We start from the raw sequence: 24,077 nt of genomic DNA on the forward strand, positions 1-24,077 counted from the left end.
ACACTGCTCACCACTGTCCTACGCCACCTTTCAATATGGCGCCATTGGAGGCAGAGCTGAGCTCCCCAGGCTTCTTCACTTCCTGGACTTGCCTTCCCATAAACCTCCCCAGACTCCTCCCCCCAACCCCTTCAGTCAAACAAAAGACAATAGAGCCTAGAATTTCTAAAGCCAACCAAGGAAATCACAGACAAAAGGGAAGAGCTTAATACATATCTCTCTTCTCTGAGGCTACCTCAAAAGTTGCCTGTCTTCACTGATGGGAAACCAGAGTGGATTTCTGGCCCATTTCTATAGGATGCTATTGTTTACCAGCCTCCACAGCCTCTTGACAAGGGTCTCAGGCACCACAAGTGCAGGTGTAAGCCCAGATTCAGAGGATTGATGGATGGATGGATGGATGGGTGGATGGACTGCCAACAAAGTCAGTTCGAGAATCCATCAACTGACATCGTCCTCCTCTGAAAGAGTCACTCTAATTGCATTTCCCTTTTAGGATGCCAAGGACAATTAGATTAAGAACTAGGAAGACAGCCAGCCAGTCTGAAGATGATCACAGCCATACACTGGGGTTTGTGTAGTCAGGGATTCGAAGTCCTTTAAGTCCCACCTGGGTGGGACATGGATGTGCTGGAGCCAGCTCACACAGGCTCAAGAGAGCTGATTGTTAAGTTTTTAGTGGGATTGTTATTTATGCCTCTGAAATGGACACAAACTGGGGCATGATTTATTGTCTCGTTGATTGCCTAGAGTTTAGAAAATGATGGAGAAAATGTTAATAATGCAGATTAAATGTGAAAATGTATTGGGCATTTATACTCCCCCACCCCTCTAAGCTGGTTGTTAAATATTTACAAGTACACCACTGATTGTTATCCTAGAGGCTCAGCTAACAATCTGACATGCCAAATCATCTAAAAAAATTATTTTTGTAGTTCAGAGATGTTTCCTTTCTCAGTTCCAAATCTTTCTGGAACTTCCTAGCTTTAGCTGGGACAATAAGCATGAAGCCATCCCAAGAAAATATGACAAAATATAGTTTGGTGGAGTAGGGAGCTGGATTTGTAATTAGGAAGATCTGAGTTCAAATCCCCACCTCCAATACTTACTGTATGACCCTGAACAAGTCATTTAACCTTTAGCTTTCTCATCTGTAAAATGGAGGAGTTAGACTCAATGAACTCTTAAGGTCTATAACCTTCTTTCCTTTTTAGTTTTCTTATCTGTAAAATTAGGAAAATAACAATACCTACCTCATAGGATTATTGTGAAGATCAAATACCTAAAACATGTATGTATGTATATATGTATGTTAACATACACAAACATGCATATGTATCAACATGAGCAAAACATGTAGACATTTTGTTAACCTATAAATAGGTATATGTATGTTAGAATAAAGCAGACAGTACATGTTAACACATGTGTAAATGTATACCACACCAGACATGTATGTTAACACACATTTAGATGTTAACAATAGATGTATACTTGGTATGCATAAAACATGGATGCAGGTGTCAATACACACAGAAACACACATGTTATCACACAAATGTGACCACAAATTAACATAAACATGTATCCACATGTTAACACACATATAAACATTATATACATATCATGTGTTATTGCTTAAAGTCATGTTTAAAGCCTCAGGACCCCATTTGGGGTTTTCTTGGTCAAGATACTGGAATGGTTTGCCATTCACTTCCTTCTCCATCTCATTTTACAGATGAGGAAACTGAGGTAAACAGGATTAAGTGACTTGCCCAGGGTCACACACAGCTGGGAAGCATCTGAGGCCAGACTCACACTTGGGAAGATGAGTCTCCCTGATTCTGGGTTCAGCACTCTAGCCACTGAACCCCCAAACTGCCTTTTTCAAAGACTATGTCTGGAATTAGAGTAGCCACTCACAAGCCCAAAGCAACTAGTTATTGATATAAGGAGACTTTCAGCTGCTCCATATTTTATCTCCAGCTGGTTGGATCCTTCTTTGGCTACATGGCTCTGTCAGAGATCGGGGGTCCGCCAGGAGCCGTGATTGCAGGGGGGACTGGCCACTTCTAGCTTCTTATCCAGCCTTCTCTATCCTCCATGTCTTTTGTCTCTGGCCACATCCCTCCTGACAGAATTGTCTGAGGACATTTGCCAGGGCCTGATGCAAAGCTGTCCTTGGCTTTTACACTGATGGGTTGATCTGATGCAGCGAATGTTTTCAGCTGCCAGTCAATAGACAAAGACAAGGATTGAACAAACAGCAAAGCTTTGTTGTAGGTGTCATAATTTAGTATTTGGGCTTCTTTTGTGCTATTCCTTTTTTATTAAAAAAACAGAATGAAGGGAGTTTATCTATCCATTTTCTCGCTTTAAGATATGGTACTCCAAACACCATGCTGAAAAAGGAGTTCAATCATGAGCCCTTTTCTCAAATGCCCCCCAGATAAAAATGCATCTCAGTAAAGCCCTGGAGAACACTGAAAACTGGTTCCCAGTGAGAAGGCTTGTTTGTAGGCTGGGTGCCAACACCAACCATTGAAAAGTAACAACACAGGCATCCAGTTTGGTCGTGCATCCCACTCTCCCTAAAGCCTTAGCTGAACTATCACTTTACTATGAGGGAAAACATAGAATGAGGTTATTATTTGGGGTCAAGAAGACCTAGGTTCGAATTCCTTGGCCCTCCTCTCAAACGTTTCTGAGCTGTAGGACCCTGAGCAAACCATTTATTCTCTCTGCATCCTCAGTTCCCTTATCTGTAAAATGGGACTCTTAATACTTGGAATATCTACCTTACCAAGTTGTTGTGAGATGCAGAAGATCTAATGCATGTAGAAAAGCCCTCCAGTGAGATGTTAAAATAAAATGAATGAAGTTATCAAGAGATTATTTTAGAAGCAATTGGACATTTCACGGAAACATTTAATCTGCATTGCTAGAAGGAACGGCCAAATTGTTGGGTTCAGAGACCCCTTCAGGTATTTGAGAGGAAATTTAGAAATCAGGGTCTTTCCCATAGAACCAGAGCAAGAGGGGCGGCTTTGGGAAGCATTTCACAAGGGTATTCTTTGGTCCAGCTCTAGGGAACACAGTGGTATCCCAGATGGCAACAGGACTGGGGGGTGGGGTGGGAACTGGATGGGGTGTGAAGGAAGAATACTCTGGGGTCAGCAAGTTATGAAGAGTTAATTGAATTTGTATTCATCATCTTCTTATTCCTACCTGGCCTGAACCAGGTCAAAAGGGCCATTGCTTCTAGATAGGGAATGTTGATAAACTGTCCATGGCTCCACTTATCATCCATGGGATTCCCCGGCCACTGTTGCCCTCTACGTGTTGCCTTCCTCTACCAGAATGTAAGTTTTTTAAGGACAGGGACTGTTCCTTTTGCACTTGTCACTAGTATTTAGCACAATGCTTGACACACAGCCCTTGATACACATTTTTCATTCATTCAGATGGAATTAGAAATTCCCATTTCTAAAAAGTAGGTTTACCTGAGGATATTATTATTTCTGTAGCCAATTCCTTCCTGATCTTCTACAGTGGCATCTTCACCATCAAGAATCTTCCCAGAAAGTAACCAGGACAATCTTCATATTTGATAAGATATTTATGGTGCTTTTATGATATGAATAAAGGTCAATCGATTTGGAAAATCCCTGTTCTAGCTGATATGTAGTCCTTCTGATTATACCAGTCTGGGACTTAACCCTCTTTCTTTTTTTAACCATTATCTTCCTCCTTAGAATCAAAACTGAGTATTGGATCCAAGGCAGAAGAGTGATAAGGGTTAGGCAATGGGGGTCAAGTGACTTGCCCAGGGTCACACAGCTAGAAGTGTCTGAGACCAAATTTGAACCCAGGACCACCCATCTCTCCTCAATCTCAATTCACTGAGCCACCAAGTTGCCCCCTCAGTTCTTTTTCCACAGGAAACCCTAAGAACCCCATACCCAGCTGATAGCCAGCCAGCCATTCCAAAGATAAATGGTCAAGACAATCACTGATGGTGCATCTTGTTGAAGATGAACTTAAGAACAGGAACTGGGGGTAGAAATGAAACATTTTACACACTAAGGATGTATTGCTGTTGGCCGGTTGTCGTGTTCCTTGATTTCTTTCCTCTAGAGTGTCAGCATTTGTGCAGGATTTCCCTCCATATTGCTAGAAATGGAGTTAGGGTCAAAGCATGTACTTAGAAAATCTGGCCACTAGTTGTGTATGACTGATTAAGCTCTACAAACCCCAATATTCTTATCTGTAAAATGGGGATGTTAACATTTGAACTGCCTACTTTAAAAAGTATAAAAAATAAGCAAAGTTCGGGGGGCAGCTGGGTAGCTCAGTGGATTGAGAGCCAGGCCTAGAGATGGGAAGTCCTAGGTTCAAATCTGGCCTCAGACACTTCCCAGCTGTGTGACCCTGGGCAAGTCACTTGACCCCCATTGCCTAGCCCTTATCACTCTTCTGCCTTGGAGCCAATATACAGTATTGCCTCCAAGATGGAAGGTAAGGGTTAAAAAAAAATAAGCAAAGTTCTTTGAAAAATTTAAGGAATTATATGATTGGGAGCTTTTTTTAAGCAACAATAATTGTTGTTAATGATAATTGTTAAGAATAGCAAAGGTAATAATCAGTGTTAACAACAATAATTTTAATAGTTATTGGGGGAAGCTAGGTGCCTCAATGGATAAAGAGCTAGACCTGGAGATGGGTTCAAATTCGGCCTCACACACTTCCTAACTGTGGGACTCTGGGCAAGTCACTTAACCCCTAATGCCTAGATCTTACCATTCTTCTGCCTTGGAACCAATATACAATATTGATTCTAAGGAAGAAGTTGAGGTTTTAAAAAATAGTTGTTAATAATAATTACTAACAACAGGCAGAATGGCATAGTGGAAATAAGGAGCAGCCCTCAAAACCAGGATGATCTGAGTTCAAGTTCCCCCTCTGACATAAAATATTGTGAACCCCTAGGCAAGTCCTTTAGCTTTTAGTGCCCTAGGGAACTCTCTGAAAATCTGTATTGCAGAGAATGTACCAACTTGTATAGGTAGATAGTTTCCTCACCTAAGATCCCATTTCTTGTACCAATGAAACCATAGAGACAGTTCTTTTCAATAATACTATATATTATATGATTCTCTATTTTCCTTCAGGATTCAGCTCCTTCCAAAAGCAACACCACCTTCCAAAAGAAACTTTTGCTGTGCCCTTCACTTATTGATGTCTCTACTCTCCAATTAAATTATATTCATTTTGTATATATTTAGAGATGTGTCTGTGTGACTTCCATGATAGAATGGAAACTCCCTGAAGGCAAATTCTGTTTCATTTTTTGTCTTTTAATGCTTCCTCTGGGTGTCTGGCACAGAAATAAGTACTTAACAAATGTCATTGATTGAGTCTTAGTAATTTGATAATTAAAAATAAATGCCTTCATCAGTGTGGCTACTCCCTCCACCAACCTTTGTCTCTGTACTTGAGGAGAGTATCTTTATGAGTTTCTCATATGAGAGGAAATTTTATTACTTTGCAGCCATGCCAGGTAATGAGTTCCTCTGTATTCAACTAGGATGGTCCTTGAAGCCAGTCTATGGTTCATCACTGGGCCACAGAATCATATGTATAGAGTTAGAAGGGACCTTAGATATCATCATGCCCAAACCTTTCATTTTACAGATGAGGAAATAGATACTGAAAGCACTTAAGTGCTTACACATTTTGTTTGTATCAAAGGTAGGATCTGAACCCAGGTCTAGCCTGCTATTCACCATGTCAAGGTGCCTGTCCTTTATGCTCACAGCCTTTCTATTTATATTGGATCTGCCAATCAATAAACAAACATTTATAAAGGATCTGCTCTGTGCTGTGCCATCGAGGATACAGAGACAAAGGACAAAATCATCCTTCCAGAGCTTACACTTGGACTGGTGGGACCTTCAAAGATCGAGGCTCTTTTTCCCATCCTCACAGCACCAAGGTAGGACAACGACCAACACTAAGAATGTGAAGAAGTTCCTCCTAAGAGAAAGACTTTCATGAATGGCTTCATTTCCTAGTTTTGCTACTGCTCTGGGCATTTGCTCATCACTTGTTACTTTCTTGTGAAGTTAGTGAGATGAAATAAAAATAAACATAATGATATTCAAATAATTGTTGTTGGAAAAGTGTGTGTGTGTGTGTGTGTGTGTGTGTGTGTGTAAAAACAGACATATTGGATTAAGCTGCCCGAGGCCTGGCCCAATCTTTAAAACATGAGTGTGTGTCCTGTTGCTTCGACTCAGAATTTACATTTCTGCCAGTGCAATGTATGTTGCATCAATAAAAGATTAAGGAGCAAATAAACTGGGACTTAATTAAGGGGATAATGGAGCAAAGTTTTATTTATTCATGGGCTTCATCGGCAACACTCAATATCCCACTTAGCAATGCAGTCCCCTAATAGCACCAGAGTGTGGCTTTTTTATACAGCTCAATGATTAAGAATCAATATTCTTTAACGCTAACAGTTTTTCAGATAAAAAAATAAGGGGAGGCTTGGCTTAGGAGCTCTCCCATGGAAGGATGGCCCAAGCTCCATTCTTGTCCCACTCCAGTCAACATGAGAAGGTTGCCATATTTCTTACACCTTGGTGCTCATTTGGTGCTCCCTGCAGGAACATCTGAAGAGATCCTCTGGGTGAGTGACTGTGAGTCTGACCTTGAGAACAATGTTACAGGAAGCCATGGGACAAAATCTAGATTTCCCATTTATGTACTCAGCGATTTGTTCTGTGCTTTAAAATGGGTCGGCTAATCTGTGGCCTTCTGGTCACAATGAACTCTTCAAGGTTGTGCTGCAGCCATTTAGTTAAGTGGGCAGCTATGTGATATAGTGGTGGATTTATAGAAAGTAAGACCTGGGTTTGAATTCAGCTTCTGATACTAACTGTGTGATCTTGGGCAAAAGATTTAATATTTTTCAGTATCAGTTTCATCATTTGTAAAATGGAAATGATAACAGCTTTTACTTCACAGTGTTCTAAGGATTTGATGAGCTGATATAAATAAAGCACTCATAAGTAAATAAAAATATAAGAATGTAAGTAAAGCTTATCTTGAAGCTCTATACCAATGGTAGCTATTATTATTCTCCAGGAAATGTAAAATATTTTGCTCTTTCTAAGGCATTGAAGATATGATAAAATGCTTTTATACTACAATTATTATTACAGCACAGAGATATTTCAGAGTGCTCTAACCATGGCCCTATTGACCTTAATAAACTAAAAACGAATTTCCACTTGGGGGTGAGTTTTTTTGAGGAAAGTAGAATTCCAGTTTCTTTCCCTGTTTGACCCGGATTCTTCTCTTTTCTGATCTCCCATCTCAGAATCTCAGAGATGGGAAAGGATCTCAGAACCCAGTCTCTCCAACTGACACCAGGACAAGAAGTTCCCATAACAAGCAGTCATCCGATCTCTACTCAAAAACTCCTATAAGGGAACACTCATGACTTCTTAAACCTCCTCCCTGTCCAGCCCACGTCTCATTCCTTATATCAAGTCCAAATATTGCTCTTGGAACTTCTACTCTTTGGCTCCTATTTTTGCCCCTTTCTACAGCAAAAGGGAGCGTGAAAGCAGAAAGACTACTTAAAGATACACTATGAAAAGAAACTGAAACAGTTATTGAAATGGTTAAAATTTGAGTGGATGAATCACATTGCCCACCCTTAGCCCCGAACCTCCCTGGGGCTTAAAAACTTAGACATATGGTTAGCCTTTTAGAGCACATGGTAACATATGTCAAACCATGCTGTCTTCTGTGAGGAAGCTCTCCTACACAGAACCAAGCAATATTGAACACTCATGCGTGCACACACGCCACAAAATGGGCCATGGAGGCCAGCTAGCCAAGCTCAAGCAGCAGTGGAATGGGATAGGTGGAAATTATGCATCAGAAAAAAAAAATCTGATATATCTAGAACAAGCACAAAAAATTCCTCTTTTTTTTCCTATTTGGAAACCACAAATGATTTCCTTTTACATCAAACAACCACAATTTACATCCAATCCAATGCCAGATTTTGCATGTGAGTTTCAAAGGTTTTATATATAAATTGATCCCCACCATGACACATGCTCTTAGTTGCCATTACTTCTTTTTATGTACTCAGAGAATATCTTTTTTTAGAAGGGGGTAGCTCAAAAAATAAAGGAATTTAATAAATTATCTGTCCTAGTGCATTTTCTATAATTCTCCATTAATTGCTTTTCCTTCTTGATTCAGGAAAAAAACAAGAGGAATTAGAATCAAAAGACCTTGGGGTTTGAGTTTGAGTCTATCATTGATTAGCTGTATAATCAAGGACAAGTCTCTTGAATCTTCAACCTCAGTTTCCAGCTCTGTCAAATGAGGTGAAATAATAACTAAAATAGTTACTACACAGGGTGTTCGTGAGGACCAAGCAAATGAATATGTGGATACCTTTTGTAGCCATAAAACACTACATATACACATGGGAGCTAGCATGATTACTGATAACAACAATAGTGATGACAATATTTAGAAATACCTCAATTCGTATAGGTCTACTTGTCAAGGAAATCCTCCATTTATCAGGGAGACAGTACTCTTCCTGATAAATGCGGCTTTATTTAATGTTTCTTGGAATATAGTTGGTGACATCATAATCCTTCTCAGAAAAGATACATATATGTATAAACGTGTATGTGTGTACATATATGTACATATATATATATATATACACATATACTTTATGATGGCAGATCTCCAATTGAGATGGGGTTGAGGAGAACTGGCACGTTTATGAACTTGACTTGGACCATAATGGGGGCACTCAAAATAGGATACGCCATTGGGGCATGGTACAACCAAAAAAAAAAAAACAAACCCAACAAAACAAAGGAAAAAATGGCTGATGCTTCAAAGCTATCCACCAGGTGCTAAAAGGGTCTTGCTAATATGGAAGGCAGAGCAGCTCACCAACACACCGAGAGCACACGCACACAGTCAGACAAACATACCACTGGCGGTTCCCGTCCCACTGCCCGAGCTGGGTCCGGGTGACGATACCACGGTCCGGTAGGTGGGTGGTGGAGGGGGAGGTGGTGTAGCTCTCTGGCCCAACCCCAAATCTTTAGGAGATGCGACTGTTTCTAAGTAATCATCTTTCCCGAGGGTCTGCTCAGAAAACTTCTTCTGAACCTCTTCTAAATCAAGTGGCGAAGGGATGTTGCGTGGAGGGTCTCCAGCTGGGATATCAGCTGGGTTTTCTGACACTGGTGGTGGGGATGCCACCTTTTCCCTTGAAGTCAACTCTGGAGTGACCCGTTCCGGGGATGCATCAGAAAAATTGACCCACTTTTCTTCTGTGTTAACGACCACAGACTTGGGGGACAAAACTGGGCCAAAAATGCTGTCCAAGTCACTGATGGATGGTAGTTTGTCACCTTTGACCTCGTGTGTGGTCTGCTCACTGCCTGTGGTCAAAGGAGTTGGTTTAAAACTTTAACATTAACGTTTACCACTATTGCTTAAAGGGGGAAAGGGGTGGGGATTGCCCATGCCCTGGGAGATGAGAGTTGGGGCCAAATGTCTTGTGCACGACCTTTTTTGGGAGCTGAGGGACTAGAGTGAGCAGCTCCTCAGGAGGCGCCACTCCTCGAAACATGAATTCTCTTTACTGATGCAGATTATCACCTCCCTGGCCACTTAGAACCTTAAGAGACATGCCTGAGACTCTCCAAGAAGGTTAATGATGGGTCCAGGGTGACAGCACGTAGCCCAAGGGATATCTGAGTTGAGGCTTAGTTGGGTCTTCCTGACTCTGAGGCTTTGCAGTGACATCACTGGGGATGGATTTTATATGCCCAGACATGCATTTAAAATGAGGGTGAGGGGCAAGGGAGAAGGGGAGGCGCTTGCCTCTTGCCCCGGAATGTCCTCATTCTCCATGGCACAAGCATTTAAAAGCAGGCACAAGAAGAGTGAGTGCCCTCTTCCCCAGAAGCCACTAGCCTTTCTTTCTTTAGAGTAGGAAGCGTGTGTGTCTATACTTCACTGGACAATGATCAGCGTCATTGTTTTAGGTGGGTATTCTTACTAGCTACTACACACACTGGCTAGACTGAAGGGGAACATGTCCCTTAATAGGTGACTTGGACCCTATGCCCAGTAGAAATATAAGGAGAGTGTGTACTCTTGGTAGAATGCTGTTTGGCTCTGAAGCCTGGCTCTTGGACATGCAGGCACTGTGCAACCCTGGGCAAATCACTTAACCTCTGCCTCAGTTTTCTCATCTATAAAATGGGGATAATTTTAGCACCTACTGTTGTGGGGCTCAAATGAACTGGATCTTGATAACATGTCAGAAAATTAAAATGCTATATAAATCTTACTCATTTAAAACTTTAAAACATTTATTATTTTTACCACCCATGTGACCTTGGGGAGGTCACTTCTCTTTCCCCTGGGCTTCAGTTTCCTCATCTTTAAGAAATAAAGGAGCTTTCAAGTTCCCTCCCAACTGTAATGTTAGGATTCTATGACATCGATCACTAACTCATATCTATAGTGGCCATTTGCAAATTGAGTCTCACCCCTCATATTGAACAGTGGGTCACAGGGTGTCTCATCTCATGCTGGTGTCTATTCCATTCAGTTATCTGAAGATTCACAGCCTAATTAACTGGGATCTTTAGTCCTGAAAGCCTGTGCTCAACCCAGCAAGTCCCAAATTCATCCAAAGGAATATTGACACAATCAGGGAACCACCAGGATGGCCCTGATGATATTGAAAAAGGCATTTCCTAGACCTAGAGACATTAGTCCAGTCCTATGCCTGAGAAGGGAAACACTGCCCCTGCTGATGAAGCAAAAACTCAAGAACCATTTACTGTTTCTTTACATCTGAGAATAGAACAGTTACCCAATGGAGCCCTGAAAGGATAATGGGGGGAGGGGGAATCCTTACATTTTCATTTGACATTTGGGCTCCCATCCATTCTTCTTGGTTTTCTTTACTCATTTCTTTTTTTTTTCATTCATCTATTTAATTTGGTTTATTTCTCCATCTATTCCTCTGACTTTAACACAGTAACAAAAGAAAACTCCAACACCCTTGACTTCCTCCTTGGGGAATCAATAGTAGAGTTTTCTCAGAAGTCTGGCCTCAGTTTTAGATGATAAAACCAAGCTTTAAAGCCTTTGGAGGTCATTGATGGATTTTTGCAAAAAGAAGATCCATTTCTCATGTATCCTACAACTCTGGAACTATGAGCCCTAGAAATTCTGAACACCAGATCTAAGATTCAAGGGCCTGCCAGACCTGAACCTTTGCTTTTCTATTAACTCAATGTGGGCTTCCTTTAAATGCTCTGGGCCTCAGTTTCCTCATCTGTAAAACGAGGAGACCAGACTTAGTAGCCTCAAACTCTAAATGGTTTTACAAGGAATGGATTTTTGAAAGCTGCTAATGCTTTAGACCAATAGACAATGATCCTTGACATTTATCAATAGCTTTGTTTCCTGGAGACGTATTTACCTGCTGTCGGGATGTTAGGGAGTGGGGAGGGATGGGAAAAGGGAAAGAGCCAACTGGGTTTACAACAAGAAAACCCAAGGAAATAGACGGCCCATCACCATTTGGATTCATTTGCTCTTACTGATACATGGTGTGGTCTGTGAGCTGCCCAAACAGCTCCAAGGGAACCCAAGAGGGATTAGGAAGGTGATGGAGGCCTGAGTCTCCAAAGAAGCACAAGCAGGGTTAAATGCTGGATCAACCAAGGCCCAAGAGATGGGGCAAAGATTAAGGGAGGTGATGTAGAGAGATGTGTGTGAGCTACAAGGTCTCCAGGCAGCCACTGCTCCGGCCTCCTCCATATTTGAGATACTCATTTTATTTCAAAAAACTCCTGGGGGAACATCTTTGTCCGTGCACATTTCAGGAGAGCTCTGCCATCCCCAGAGCATGCCGGACCCCCGTGGGTGGGAGTGGCCTTGGACAAATGAAAACCTAATCCGTGTCTTAGGAGACCTCATCAACTGTTCAAATCCTGACATGAAAACCAGGACGCTGGGCACCAAATGACAACGTCCCCCCTTTTCTGAACCCGAGATTTTTCTCAGGTCTTGGGAGTGAAAGGATTCCTCCTCTCTTTTCAACAACAAATGCAGGAAGAAAAAGGAGAACATTCATTCTCAGTGTAGATAATTTCCTGTAGGGAAGGAAAGCCAAGCATAAAGAAAGTACAATTCCAAAGCGACAGAACCCATAATGGAATCAAACCAATGTCTACATCCATCCTTGTCAGACTCTAGGAAAAACATTTAGAATTCTGGTTTGGCCAGAAAAAGCTAAGCTTCCTTCTTACAGAGCCGGGGTCTCGAGTGTCACTTATCTAGTCCCAAATGGAAGAAAGGTCTCTTTTCAGTTTACCTGGTCCCACTGTTAGAGGAGAGCCCGTTCGAGGTGGGGTGGCTGGTACGTTTTTAGGAGGCAAGGGCGGAGGTGCTGTGAAGAGAGGAGAAGCTGGACGTTAGTGATCCGAGCAGCGTCGGCGGCAAAAGAAAGAACACTGTCTGTCTCACACAGCTCTGCGGGCTGAGGTCCAGCCTGCTCCTGCTCTTGAAGCTGATATTCCTACTTGTACACATTTCCAGGTAGGAAAATGAATCGTTGACCTTATCCGTCCCCTCCCAGATCACTGCTGCCAACATTAGGTCCCTGGAAAGTGTCGGGAGCACCCAATGCCCAGGAAGCACTGCAGAGGATCTTGGATCCCTGCTGGCCCCAGGAGGTGACTTGCCATCTCAGAGCCCTATTCCACAATCGTTCTCTCGTGGACTTTGCACACTGTGACCATCAAGTTCATCACAGCCCCCAGAGAATTCTCTCTACACTGTTCTTGCCAAGTGATCACAGTACCTATTCTTAGAGGCTTTCTATGAGGAGAAATCGACTTTCTCCCAAGGCAGCCCATTCTCCGAATGGGTAGCTCCAATAAGAAGTTTTTATTTAACTCTTAAAGGACAAGAATGGATAGAGAATAGAGTGTAGACAGCTATGAACCAGTTACTGTTCTTAGCTCTGAAAATATGAATGCACACAAAAAAGACCCACAAGAGCCTTATGTTCTAAAGGGGGAGGCCATCCAGAAAAGGAACTGGGGAAATTCTGGGGGTTCTAGAGCAAAGCAGAAAAGTCCAGAGAGTGAAGAGAATAGGGATAACTTGGGCACCTCTAGAAATGGTGGTTCAGGCATGAGATGAGTCTCCAGGCAGAGGAGATGTCCACAGAGGGCAGAAGAACCATTCATAGCAAGGAACCTGTCAAGTACTGCACTGATTTATTTAAAAACCCTTCCCTTCCATCTTAAAATCAATACTAAGTATTAGTTCCAAGGCAGAAGAATGGTAAGGGCCAGGTGATAGGAGTTAAGTGACTTGCCCAGGGTCACATAACTAGTAAGTGTCTGAGACCACATTTGAACTCAGGACCTCCTGTCTCTGGGCCACTCCAGTGATTTATAATCGATACAGAAGATTTTAAAATTTTCTATGCTGTACATATTGTCACTGACATTCTCTTCTGGTGCTTCACTGTGATGTGGGGGTGGCCCTGCATTCTCAGAGGCTCTGACAGTGAAACACCAGCTCTGGATGTTTCTATAAAGCTGGAAAGATTAAAAGTTGAGAGCCTGGTGATGGAGGGCATGCCTTGTCCTCAGTTAAATTCTAAAGAGCTCCATCACCTGAAGACTGGCTACCAGAGAATGAGTTGGTTATCCCTGAAGGCATGAAGGGATTCCAAGCTACAGCGCTGAGGCATCTGTGGAGCTGAGAGAGTGGATTCGTACAGTATTCAACGAAGACTGGCCATATCTGCAGAAAGAAACTGATCTCAACCTGCCCGAGTCTTGAGTAGACACAGGAGCCATCCAGTTAATCTTTGAGAATAAAAACAAAATCAGGTGGCTTCTCTTCTCCAGGCAGTCATCCCCCTCCATGCCTGGGTCCAGCGAAAAATGAAAAAGGTTGTTCAACAGGCAAACTCCCTCTCCCTTGAGTCAAGCCAAACATCTCACACCTGCTCCCTTGTGATGAAAACGCCCCCAATCCCTGCTCCCCGACCCCCATATTTGGCAGATTGGAAGGGCTCAGAATAACTCCTCCAGGTATCCCAAAGTTCTGCAAGAACCTTTACCCAGACTCTGCTATTTGTTTTATGGTCTAGTTACTCCTGACTATGAGGTGTGATATGAGCCCCTGTTCTGAGCTGGGGCAAGTGGGCCCCTTTCTGCTGCCATGAACAATTTGGTTGATCTTTTTTCCCTTGCTATGTGAGTCTTCTGTGCCCTGCTCAGGGGTCTGGAGCTTTGGTCACTGACTGATTTGGGATGGGGCTTTCTGGGTTGTCCTTCCTAACCTTGCTCAGAACTACTTTTGGATCCTCTCACATATTCCCCCTTAGAGTGTACGTTCCTTGGGGGCAAAGATAGCCTCTTGTCTCATTTTGATTCCCTGGAATTTAGTAGTGCCTGGCACACAGTAGATGCTTACTAAATGTTTACTGAATTGGATTCCCTCCCCCTCCAATTAGGTGCTCTATAGTTCAGACAGACTAGCCTTCGCACTGTTTCTCATAATGGCACATAATCCTCCCTCTCTGTGTTTTTCCTCTGACTGTTCCTTTTGCCTAGAAGGTGCTCATCTCCTCATCTCCACCTCAGACTCCCTCATATCCTTCAAGACTCAATTCAGGCACCACCTTTTTCTACATGAAGTCTTCCCTGTTTCCTCTAGCTGCAGGGTCTTTCCCTAAAGTTACCTTTAAATCTTTCAAAGATTTGAAAAATAGATTATTTTTGTAATGCTATGTCCTCCCCAGCTCCTAAGTCATCTTTAAATCTTATTGGGTACAAAACCCATCTTGTTTGTATTTGTACATAGATATAAATAATCAATCAAATAACAAACAGTTATAACGTGTTTATTATATGCAAGGCTCTGTGCTAAGCATTGAGGGATATAAAAAGAGAAAATGTTTTTGCCATCCTGACATATATCTATATCTATTTATCAGGATACATAAAGGATAAATGGGGAGTAATTAACAAATGGAAGCCAATAGATAGATAGATGGGTAGATAGATAGACAGACGTAGATAGACAAACAGATAGAGAGAGAGGCAGACAGATGGATAGATAGATAGATAGATAGACAGACAGATAGATGGAGAGATGGATGGAGAGATGGATGGATAGATAGATAGATAGATGGAGAGATGGAGAGATAGATAGATAGATAGATAGATAGATAGATAGATAGATAGATGGATAGATAGATAGATAAGATAGATGGATGGATAGATGGATGGACAGACAGACAGATAGATGGATAGACGGATAGATGGATAGATAGATAGATAGATAGATAGATAGATAGATAGATGGATAGATAGATAGATAGATAGATAGATAGATAGGTAGATGGATGGATAGATAGATAGATAGATAGATAGATAGATAGATAGATAGATAGATAAGATAGATGGATGGATAGATGGATGGACAGACAGACAGATAGATGGATAGATAGATGGATAGACAGATAGATAGATGGATAGATAAATAGATAGATAGATAGATTAGATTAGATTAGATTAGATAGATGGATGGATGGATGGACAGACAGACAGACAGATAGATGGATGGATGGACAGACAGACAGACAGACAGACATAGATAGATAGATAGATAGATAGATAGATAGATAGATAGATAGATGGATGGATGGATAGATGGATGGATAGATAGGCACATAGATGATAGATAGGTTGATAGGTTACTGGACAGGAAGACAGTAGGTAGGTAGATAAATGGATAGATAGACAAATGGTAGGTATGTAGGCTAAATGATTGGTAGACATTTGTGTTTTCTTCCCTGCCTATATGGTAAGCTCCTTAAGGACAGACTGCCTTTGAATTTTCAGCTCTAAGTGCAAAGTCCTTCACAGAGGAGGGGTTTAAGAAATGTCAGCTGATTATATTCACTAGGAAGTAGAGTCCTATTGCAGAACCCTAAGGGGGTTCTCAGGGCTGGGTGCTCTTCAGGGAGTGGCCTTGGGGATCCCAGGCTGGGAGATTTTTACCTTTATGTGGATGAGTAAATAAAAGTGAACTTTTAACACAGATTGTGCTATGTGTATGTGTGCAGAGGTTCAGATCAGGAAAGTCTTCATTTAAGAGCTGGCACTGGGCTAAGTTTTGAAAAGATTGAGGGATTCCCAGAGGAAGAAATGAGAAGGGAGAGCATTTCAGGCGTGGGACACAGCCTTGTGCAAAGACAAAGAGGTGGGAGGTGGGAAAAACCCTAGCCTGACTGTGCTGCTCTCTAACCTCTTCTCAGAGCCTCCTTTTCTTCCTCTTTCCTGGCCTCAGTTGTTCTGGGTTCCATTCGAGTCGAGGTGTGATTTCACCGCGAATGTCCCCTAAAGGAGTGGGATGAGGACATGTGTGTGCAGTGGTCCTGCTCCTTCTGGTTTCATGAGAAGAGGCTCACTCCAGAGTTCACATGAGGAAAAATGTCCTAATTGGAGCCATCCCCAACTCCTGAAAGCATTTGGCTTTGCATTCCCCATGCCTAGCGTGGCGGCACCTGGAAGAGAATGGCCTTTCCTCGCTGCATGCAGCCTGGCTAATTGGAATGAGCCGCCTCCCAGCTCGTGGGCTCTGCCTGGCCAAAGGGCCATCTTCAAGCAAAGACTGGTTTGCCTCTTGGCTGCACCCTAGAGAGGATTCTTGTTCAGCTGCAGGTTGGGCTCCCTGCAAAGCTAAGATTCTGTGATTCTTCAGGGGCTTGTCTGAAGCTTCATTGTTGGGGTCAGGCCAGAGTTACTGAGTGTGGTTTTCATGGCACACCGATAGAGATCTGCCCTTGAAGCTGTCCTGAGTTCAAGTCTCACTATGATACTATCGGATCTTGGGGAAATCATTTCATCTCAGTGCCTGAGTCCACGCTAGGTTAGGCAGTAGTAAAAGGACTTTCCTCCCCCGGGAATGCTCTTGTCCAATGCAAACAGAGGTCTATCGCTATTCCTGTCCTCATGGGGCAAAGCCGTGTCCTGGGGCAGAGCTTGGTGATGCCCTGACTGCAATGGGTTCGGTTCTTCCCTCAATCCCTCCCACGCCTCAGGGCGAACCAGGGCTGAGGAAATCCTTGTTTTCCTGCCTCTAAGTGCTAAGGAACAAGTCCAAGGCACTCCTTGAATGTTGCATGGAGCCCTTGACAGCAAAGCAGCCTCAGGAAAGCCTCCACAGGCCCTGATGGGGGTCCAACTTCTCTAGCAGACAGTAAAATGAGTCACATTTACCCAGACAAAGCAGACACTTGACTTACTTCCAGTGGGAAAAGGTCTTGTTAACTTTGGAGACTCAAGGCTTGCATTCACTGGCTGGACAGAGCCCCAGATCTCCGGCTGATCTAAAGGAACTAGAAGTACAGGAGAAAAGTGAGGCAGGGGCTGGGCAAGGGACCCTCACAGGCGCCCCGTCCGTTCTTGTTCACCCGCCCCCACCGGTCAGCTCTCGAACTGGACAGAGTTTAGACCTTCACTCTCTTGTTTTCCAGGACTCGGCATCTAAGGAAGTCTAATAGCAGGTCCAGAGCTCTGCTGCGCGTGACATTGCTTCTTTTTGGATGTGCCTTCAATACTGCCACCTCTACCACTACCACTACTATCACTACTACCACCCCACCACCACCACCGCCACTACTACTATCACTACTACTACTACGATTTATTGTTGTTCAGTTGTGTCTGACTCTGCGTGATCCCATGTGGAGTTTCCTTGGCAAGACACTGGAATGGTTTGCCATTTCCTGCTCCAGCTCATTTTACAGAGAGGGAAACTGAGGCAAACAGGGTGAAGCGACTTGCTCGGGTTCCTAGAACTTATCAGTGTCTGAGGTTGAACTTGAATTGAGGTCTTCCTGACTCCAGGTCCAGTGCTCTATCCACTGTGCCACTTAGCTGTCCAATAATAAACACGACAGCAATAGTTGGCATTTCTAGAATGCTTAAGAACCTAAAATCTTTTCCTCCTGAATAATTCTCTCAGGGTCCATTCTTGGTGGGGCTTGTCCTTTGTTGGTGGTGAGGTTTCTAGTGCTGACTGAAAGAGCAAGTGTTATTAACCCCTTTGGGGTATCATTCCTTTGCCTATTCCCTGTGAACATGGCGGTGGGGAGAGAGGTTGTGGAAGAACTGTTGGATCTGAAGTCAGGAAGATTTGGGTTCAAATCTTGCTTCGGATACCTACAGTGGTAGGTTGTATGACTTTGGACAAGTCATTTTAACTTCTGTGAGCCTCAGTTTCCTCATCTATAAAATAGGGATAATAAAAACTGGGATGTCAATCTCAAGAAGGTATGCAAGGATCAGATGAGAAGATGCTGAGGTGAGAAACTCTTTGCAAAGTTGCAAACACTCTATAAATGTCAGAGCCTGCTATAGACACTAACCCGCACTAATCGGGTGACTGCGTGCCTCACAGCAGCCAAGGCTTTTGTTTTGAGATTTTTTTTAGCTCCCAAACTTGAAATTGAAAAAATTCTTGGGCCACATCCAGGGTCTTAATCATAAAAAGAAGCCCGGGACGAGGAGCCCCTGAGTAACAAAGGCCAGAAGGGGGTTTAACAGCCTCGACTTCATGTCTCCCTGCTCACTTGGTGCTGGTCCAAGGACACTGGAAGGAGGATTTCTTTATTGCTACTTTCTGTTCCTTCAGGTGCCTCATAAAGAAGGGAGGTGAGGGAAAAGGGGGAGCCAGGCAGGAAGGAGAAGGCAAGGAGAGGGGCTTGTGGGTGGTCAGCAAGAGGCTCCCCTGCTCCCTGACTTGGGAGGATCATAGCCTAGGGTCCCCCCAGGAAGCAGCCCCAACATTCCCTGTTGACTTTTGCCTTCTCGGGACTCAGCACCCCACCTGGTATACAATCAGGGTCTAATAGGTGCTTTCAGAATCAAATGGACGCTTCTGTAGTCTGTTATGGTTTGTAAAGTCCCTTATCTAAGTGATCTCATTGGATGATCCCAATGAGCCAGGGACGGGGTTTGCTCTGGGAGTCCTGGTACAGAAGGGGCTGAGAAATGAAGCTACTTGTCCACCCACAGTCACAAGCCTAACAAATATCCAAGCAGGATGCGAACTCTGCTCTTCCTGGCTGCGTCCGGCACACACAGGATCATAGACATGGAACAGGAAAGGACCCCAGAGGCCACTGAATTTTACCCCCTCGTTTTCAAGGAGGCAGCTAGGGGGTGCGGTGGACTTGGAGTCAAGAAGACCTGAGTTTGAATCCTGCCTCCAAGTCCTGTTGCCCTGAGCAAGTCACCTTTACTTCCTCAACCTCAGTTTTGCCATTTGTAAAATGAGGATAATAATATCACATATCTCCTATGGTTGTTATGGGGATCAAGAAATAATATCCATAAAGCATTTTATAATTGTCAAAGGACTATATAAATGCGATTGTCTAGTTATTTCAGTCAAGTCTGACTCTCATTGACCCCATTTGGCGTTTTCTTAGCAGAGACACTAGAGTGGTTTGCCATTTCCTTCTCTAGCCCATTTTACAGATGAGGAAACTGAGGCACATAGGGAGAAGGGACTTGTCCAGGACCACACAGCTAGTAAATGCTAGCTATTAATAATAATAATGCTATTATTATTAATAACAATAAACTGGGGCCCCAAGGAGTTAAGGTCCTTCATACAGGACCATATGACTAGTTAAGTGGCTGAGGCAGGACGTGAACTCAGGTTTTTCTGATTCCATGTCCAGTGTTTTATCTTTTGTATCACATTGCTTCTCTTTGTGTATGCCTTCAATAATAATAGTAATAATAATAATAGTTAGTTTGTATATATAGAGCACTTTAAAGCATGTAAAGTGCTTTATAACTATTATCTCATTGGAACCTCCCACTAACCCTGGAAGACATGCACTACTATCATTCCCATTTTATAGATGGGGAAGCTGAGGCAGAGAGGCTAAGGGACTCTATCAAAATCATACTATAGCTAATATCTGAGGCAGAATTGGAATTGGGCTCTTCTAGACTCTAAAGCGAGAATGGTTTATGTTAGACAATCTTTTTGGCTTGATAGTTATTCCCTGACATCATTATCCTCCAACCCCATCCATAGATTAGGGGGGAGATGTGGGGAATTGCATCCTCCAAGTGGATAGAAAATCTGAGATGAAATCTTCCCTTTTCTCTTTGGCCCAGTGATCCTGGGCAAGTCTCTCCGGGGAATCAGCTACTGGAAGACTCTAACTTGTATGCCTCGCATTGGGAGAGGAGGTTTCCTCACCTGGGAGTTCCCTGGAACAATGAAATCCCAAGTCCAGTCCCTACCCAGCTCCCCTCAGTAGAATGTTCCTTGGGAGCCAAGGCTTGCCTTAATTGGGGCTTCATATCTCCAGCTCCCACTTTGGTTTCTAAGGAATTTTATATTTGTTTTGAGGTGAGGTTCGAGGTCTTGATCTGTCTCCCAAAGCTTTAGAGACACCAGAATTCCATTTTTACAGCTTATTACATGGATCTGGAAACAGGGCCAGTGAAATCCCAGTTTTGGAAATGAAGCCATTCCAGCCCTAAAAGTCAGATGGGAGCCTGGGAACCCATGTTCTGTCCTGCACATCACTCAGATAAAAAGCCACCCCATTCCTCCATGTGAGCCTCTCAAGGATCGTTCAGTGAAATTCAGATCCCTCTATCCATGGCTAAGCCATCCCCAAACCTCCAGCCCCCTGGGCATCACAGAATTCCACATGATCTCCTTCCTGCCGCTATCTAATGGTCCTGGCTCAGTGGCACCAAATGGAACACTCCAAGAACCCATCCTGTCTCTCCTCCCTGCGGCGCCGAGCATTGGCAGAAATACAGACTCAGGGAGTGGAGCCCATCTCCTGAGAGCCAACTGTATATTATCTCAGTCCTGACCAAGTGAAGTTATTTACTGTTACTTAAGCCCTGAGGAAATTTAACCTTGCCAGGAGTAATCTCCGCACGAGCCCAGCAGGATGGTTGATGCTCCTGCGCATACTTCTTCCCGAAATGTATTTCTCAGCTGCCCAAATAATGAATGAGTAACAGCTGCTTTTTCAGCCATGGGCCAGCCTCTACTGAGGCCACAAGAAAACAGACCCAGGTCTGGAAGGGATCTTTGCCACTACTGAGTGTTCCTCCTTTGTTTTACAGATGAGGAAACTGAGGCCAGTCATTTCACAGTGAAGTCAAATGGCTTGCTTTGGACCATATAGCAAGGAAGGGTCTGAGGTGAGATTTAATGCCACGTCTTCCTGATGCCTCATTCAGGATTCTATCCACTATGCAAGACTGCCCAAATTTCATCGTTTCCCCATCCCCCCTTAATTCTGTTGCCTTCCTTCTGCTGATTGTTTCCAGTTTGTCCTGTTTATAGCTTCTCTGAGTGTAGCTGTTTGCCCCTTAACCCCTGTTAGATTGTGAGGTCTTTAGGGGCAGAGTCTGTCTTTTGCCTCTTTGTACCCCAAATGCTTAGCACATAGTAGGTGCTTAATACGTGTTTACCGACTAACTGGCTGCTTCTTTCACATTTTGATAGAATGGAAATCCGTGAACCTGAGAGCATCTACGCTCAAAGAGAGACAAAGAGAAAGATGCCTGGTCAGCATCTCACATCAAGTGTCTTTGGATGTTGGACCATCTTATCCTTGAGGCCACGGACCCCAGGAGTTTCTCAGGATATTTGCAGGGTCCTTTCATGCTGGTGGATGATTGGGGGAAGATACTTGTGATCTTTAATACGGGAGTATGTGTGTGTATATATATATATTTAAACCTCTTACCTTCTGTCTTAGAATCAATACTAGTTATTTGTTCCAAAACAGAAGAGCATTAAGGGCTAGGCTATAGGGGTTACGTGACTTGCTCAGGGTCACACAGCTAGGACATGTCTGAGGCCAGATTTGACCCCAGGTCCTTTGGACTCCATGCCTGGGCTTCTATCCACTGGGCCACTTAGTTGCCCCCCAAAATACTAATTAAATGCCTCCTTTGTGGCAGGCACTGGGTGAGGTGCTGGAGACACCAAGGCAAGTTAGGTTTTTGGTGCTTCTGGGACTGGGCATCTCTGCATAGGCAGGCAAGCAGGCAGGGTTTTCCTACCTTCAGATTTCTGCTCTTCAAACGTTGATTCCAAAGGAGGGCCAAACAGCGGGGCAAGAGCCACGGGGTCCTCTGGAGCCTTTTTGCTGGATCCCACACATTCAAGGCAAACGCAGAAAAGATGAAGAATGTTAATAACCTGGATGTTGGCACCACGAATATTTCTGGGGCTGTGCATGTGGCTAAGTGCACCTGTCCTGGTCCTCTAGATGTTCAAAATCTCTTCTATTTCCTCTCCACAGACCTACCAAAAAACCTCAGTGTTTCCATGCAGGTGTACTCCTTCCATCCCCAATAACATGGAAGCTTCTTGGGGGCAGGGATAGCTTTTCTTTTTGTCTTAGCCCAAACCCCAGCATAGTTGCTATGATCCTGTCACCCCTCTGCCTTCTCCCAGCCCCTCGCCTTCCATTGAGTCGATCTCTATGCTGTGTATAGAAGGTTAGGGACATTAGACCAGCCTCTCGATGGCAGACAGTGTTTTTGTCTTTCTCTGAATCTCCAGTGGGTAGATTATTATAATAGATCACAGATTAAGGCAGGAGACCTTAGAAACTAGCGAATCCAGTCCTTTTCATTTACAGAAGAGACAACCGAGGCTGAGAGAGAGGTTAAAGAACTTGCCCAAATGTATGACTCTAGTGGCCTCATCTGTAAAATGGGACTGATAATAGCACCTCCCTTGCAGGGCTGTTGTGAAGATAAATGATCTAATACCTGTAAAACATGTTGCAAACCATAAAGCACTCAATAAATATTAGCCATTATTAAGTGTCTTAGACAAGATTCAAATTCTAGTCCTCTCGATTCCACATCCGACTCCCTATCTACCCGGCCACATCAGCTACTTGTTGACTGACCAATGTTGACCCCATACACATGCCTACGATGAAGAGAGCCGGTACCCGACCTTATTTGGGAAATTACGAGGCAACCAGTTAAGTGTGTGGAAGAGGAGGCAAATGGAACAGACTGGGATTGGATGCGATCCCTCGATCGTGAGTGGAGTGGGGACAAAGAGAGGACTAAAGCCCCCGAGGCGTCCCCTTTCCCTCATAGTCTAGTGCTTCCCATGAACTCTTGAAGGCTGCAGCCAAATGAAAGCTCAGTGAAGTCTCAGATTATATGGGTGTGCATGGAAACAAATAAAGGTGTCAATAAACAGGACGGGGGCGACTCCGCCTCTGTCTACAGGACATCTGAGAGGGACGCACAGACAGAAGCCCTGATGCTGACAGAAACAAAGTACGGGCAAGTTAATTATGTTAGAGTATCGTGATTTCACCCAACTGGATGAGAGAACAAACAGAATAATTCCAAGGCAGGGACTAGTGTTTCGGTCTTTGTGGCTCTAGTCTCTGGAACAGAGGAGGAGCTTAGACATGCTTGTTGAATTGAAAACTAATATTGAATATATAACACCTGCCTTTCCTATCATCTCAAAGCACCTTCTTAGAGGACTGCGTAGGTCTTAACAACAGCCTTCCGTCTATCCAACTCAGTGAAAGGACAGTCAGAATCCTGGATTTAAAATCAAAATTTCAAGTAGAGATAACAGTGATGTGGAATGCTAGGAGTCCTGGATTTGAAATCAGAGGACCTGGTTCAAATCCCAGCACTGGTTTTCATAAGCAGTGTGACCTTGGGCAACTCACTTCCCCTCTTTTGGGGGACTCTGTTTCCTACTTTGTAAAATGAGGCTTTTGTAAGTCTCGGGGCATTTTCCACATAAACTGTACGTGTCTTGGGCATATCTAATTATGTGTATATTGTTTCTCATATTCCAATGTAAGCTCCTTGAGGCCAGGACCCTTTCTGGAGATCTCTATATCCCTACTA

The 24,077-nt window shown here is 43.6% G+C and overlaps 1 protein-coding gene across 13 annotated transcripts in view; it reads right to left on the bottom strand.

Moving 5' to 3' along the window:
* SGIP1 (SH3GL interacting endocytic adaptor 1) overlaps nt 1-24,077 on the bottom strand; it is a 275,163-nt gene that overhangs the window by 63,549 nt on the left and 187,537 nt on the right. For 7 of the 13 annotated variants that reach the window (XM_056815003.1, XM_056815002.1, XM_056814996.1 and 4 more), the window contains 4 exons: nt 22,239-22,324; nt 17,423-17,515; nt 12,461-12,535; nt 9,045-9,500 (listed from right to left, as the gene is read on the bottom strand). In XM_056815003.1, the coding sequence (XP_056670981.1) occupies nt 9,045-9,500; nt 12,461-12,535; nt 17,423-17,515; nt 22,239-22,324 (710 nt within the window). The remainder of the gene's footprint in view (nt 1-9,044; nt 9,501-12,460; nt 12,536-17,422; nt 17,516-22,238; nt 22,325-24,077) is intronic. The other 6 variants (XM_056815004.1, XM_056815005.1, XM_056815001.1 and 3 more) reach the window with 1 other exon arrangement.

The sequence above is a fragment of the Monodelphis domestica genome, chromosome 2 (genome assembly GCF_027887165.1).
Source record: "Monodelphis domestica isolate mMonDom1 chromosome 2, mMonDom1.pri, whole genome shotgun sequence".
In the NCBI taxonomy this organism is placed as follows: domain Eukaryota; kingdom Metazoa; phylum Chordata; class Mammalia; order Didelphimorphia; family Didelphidae; genus Monodelphis; species Monodelphis domestica.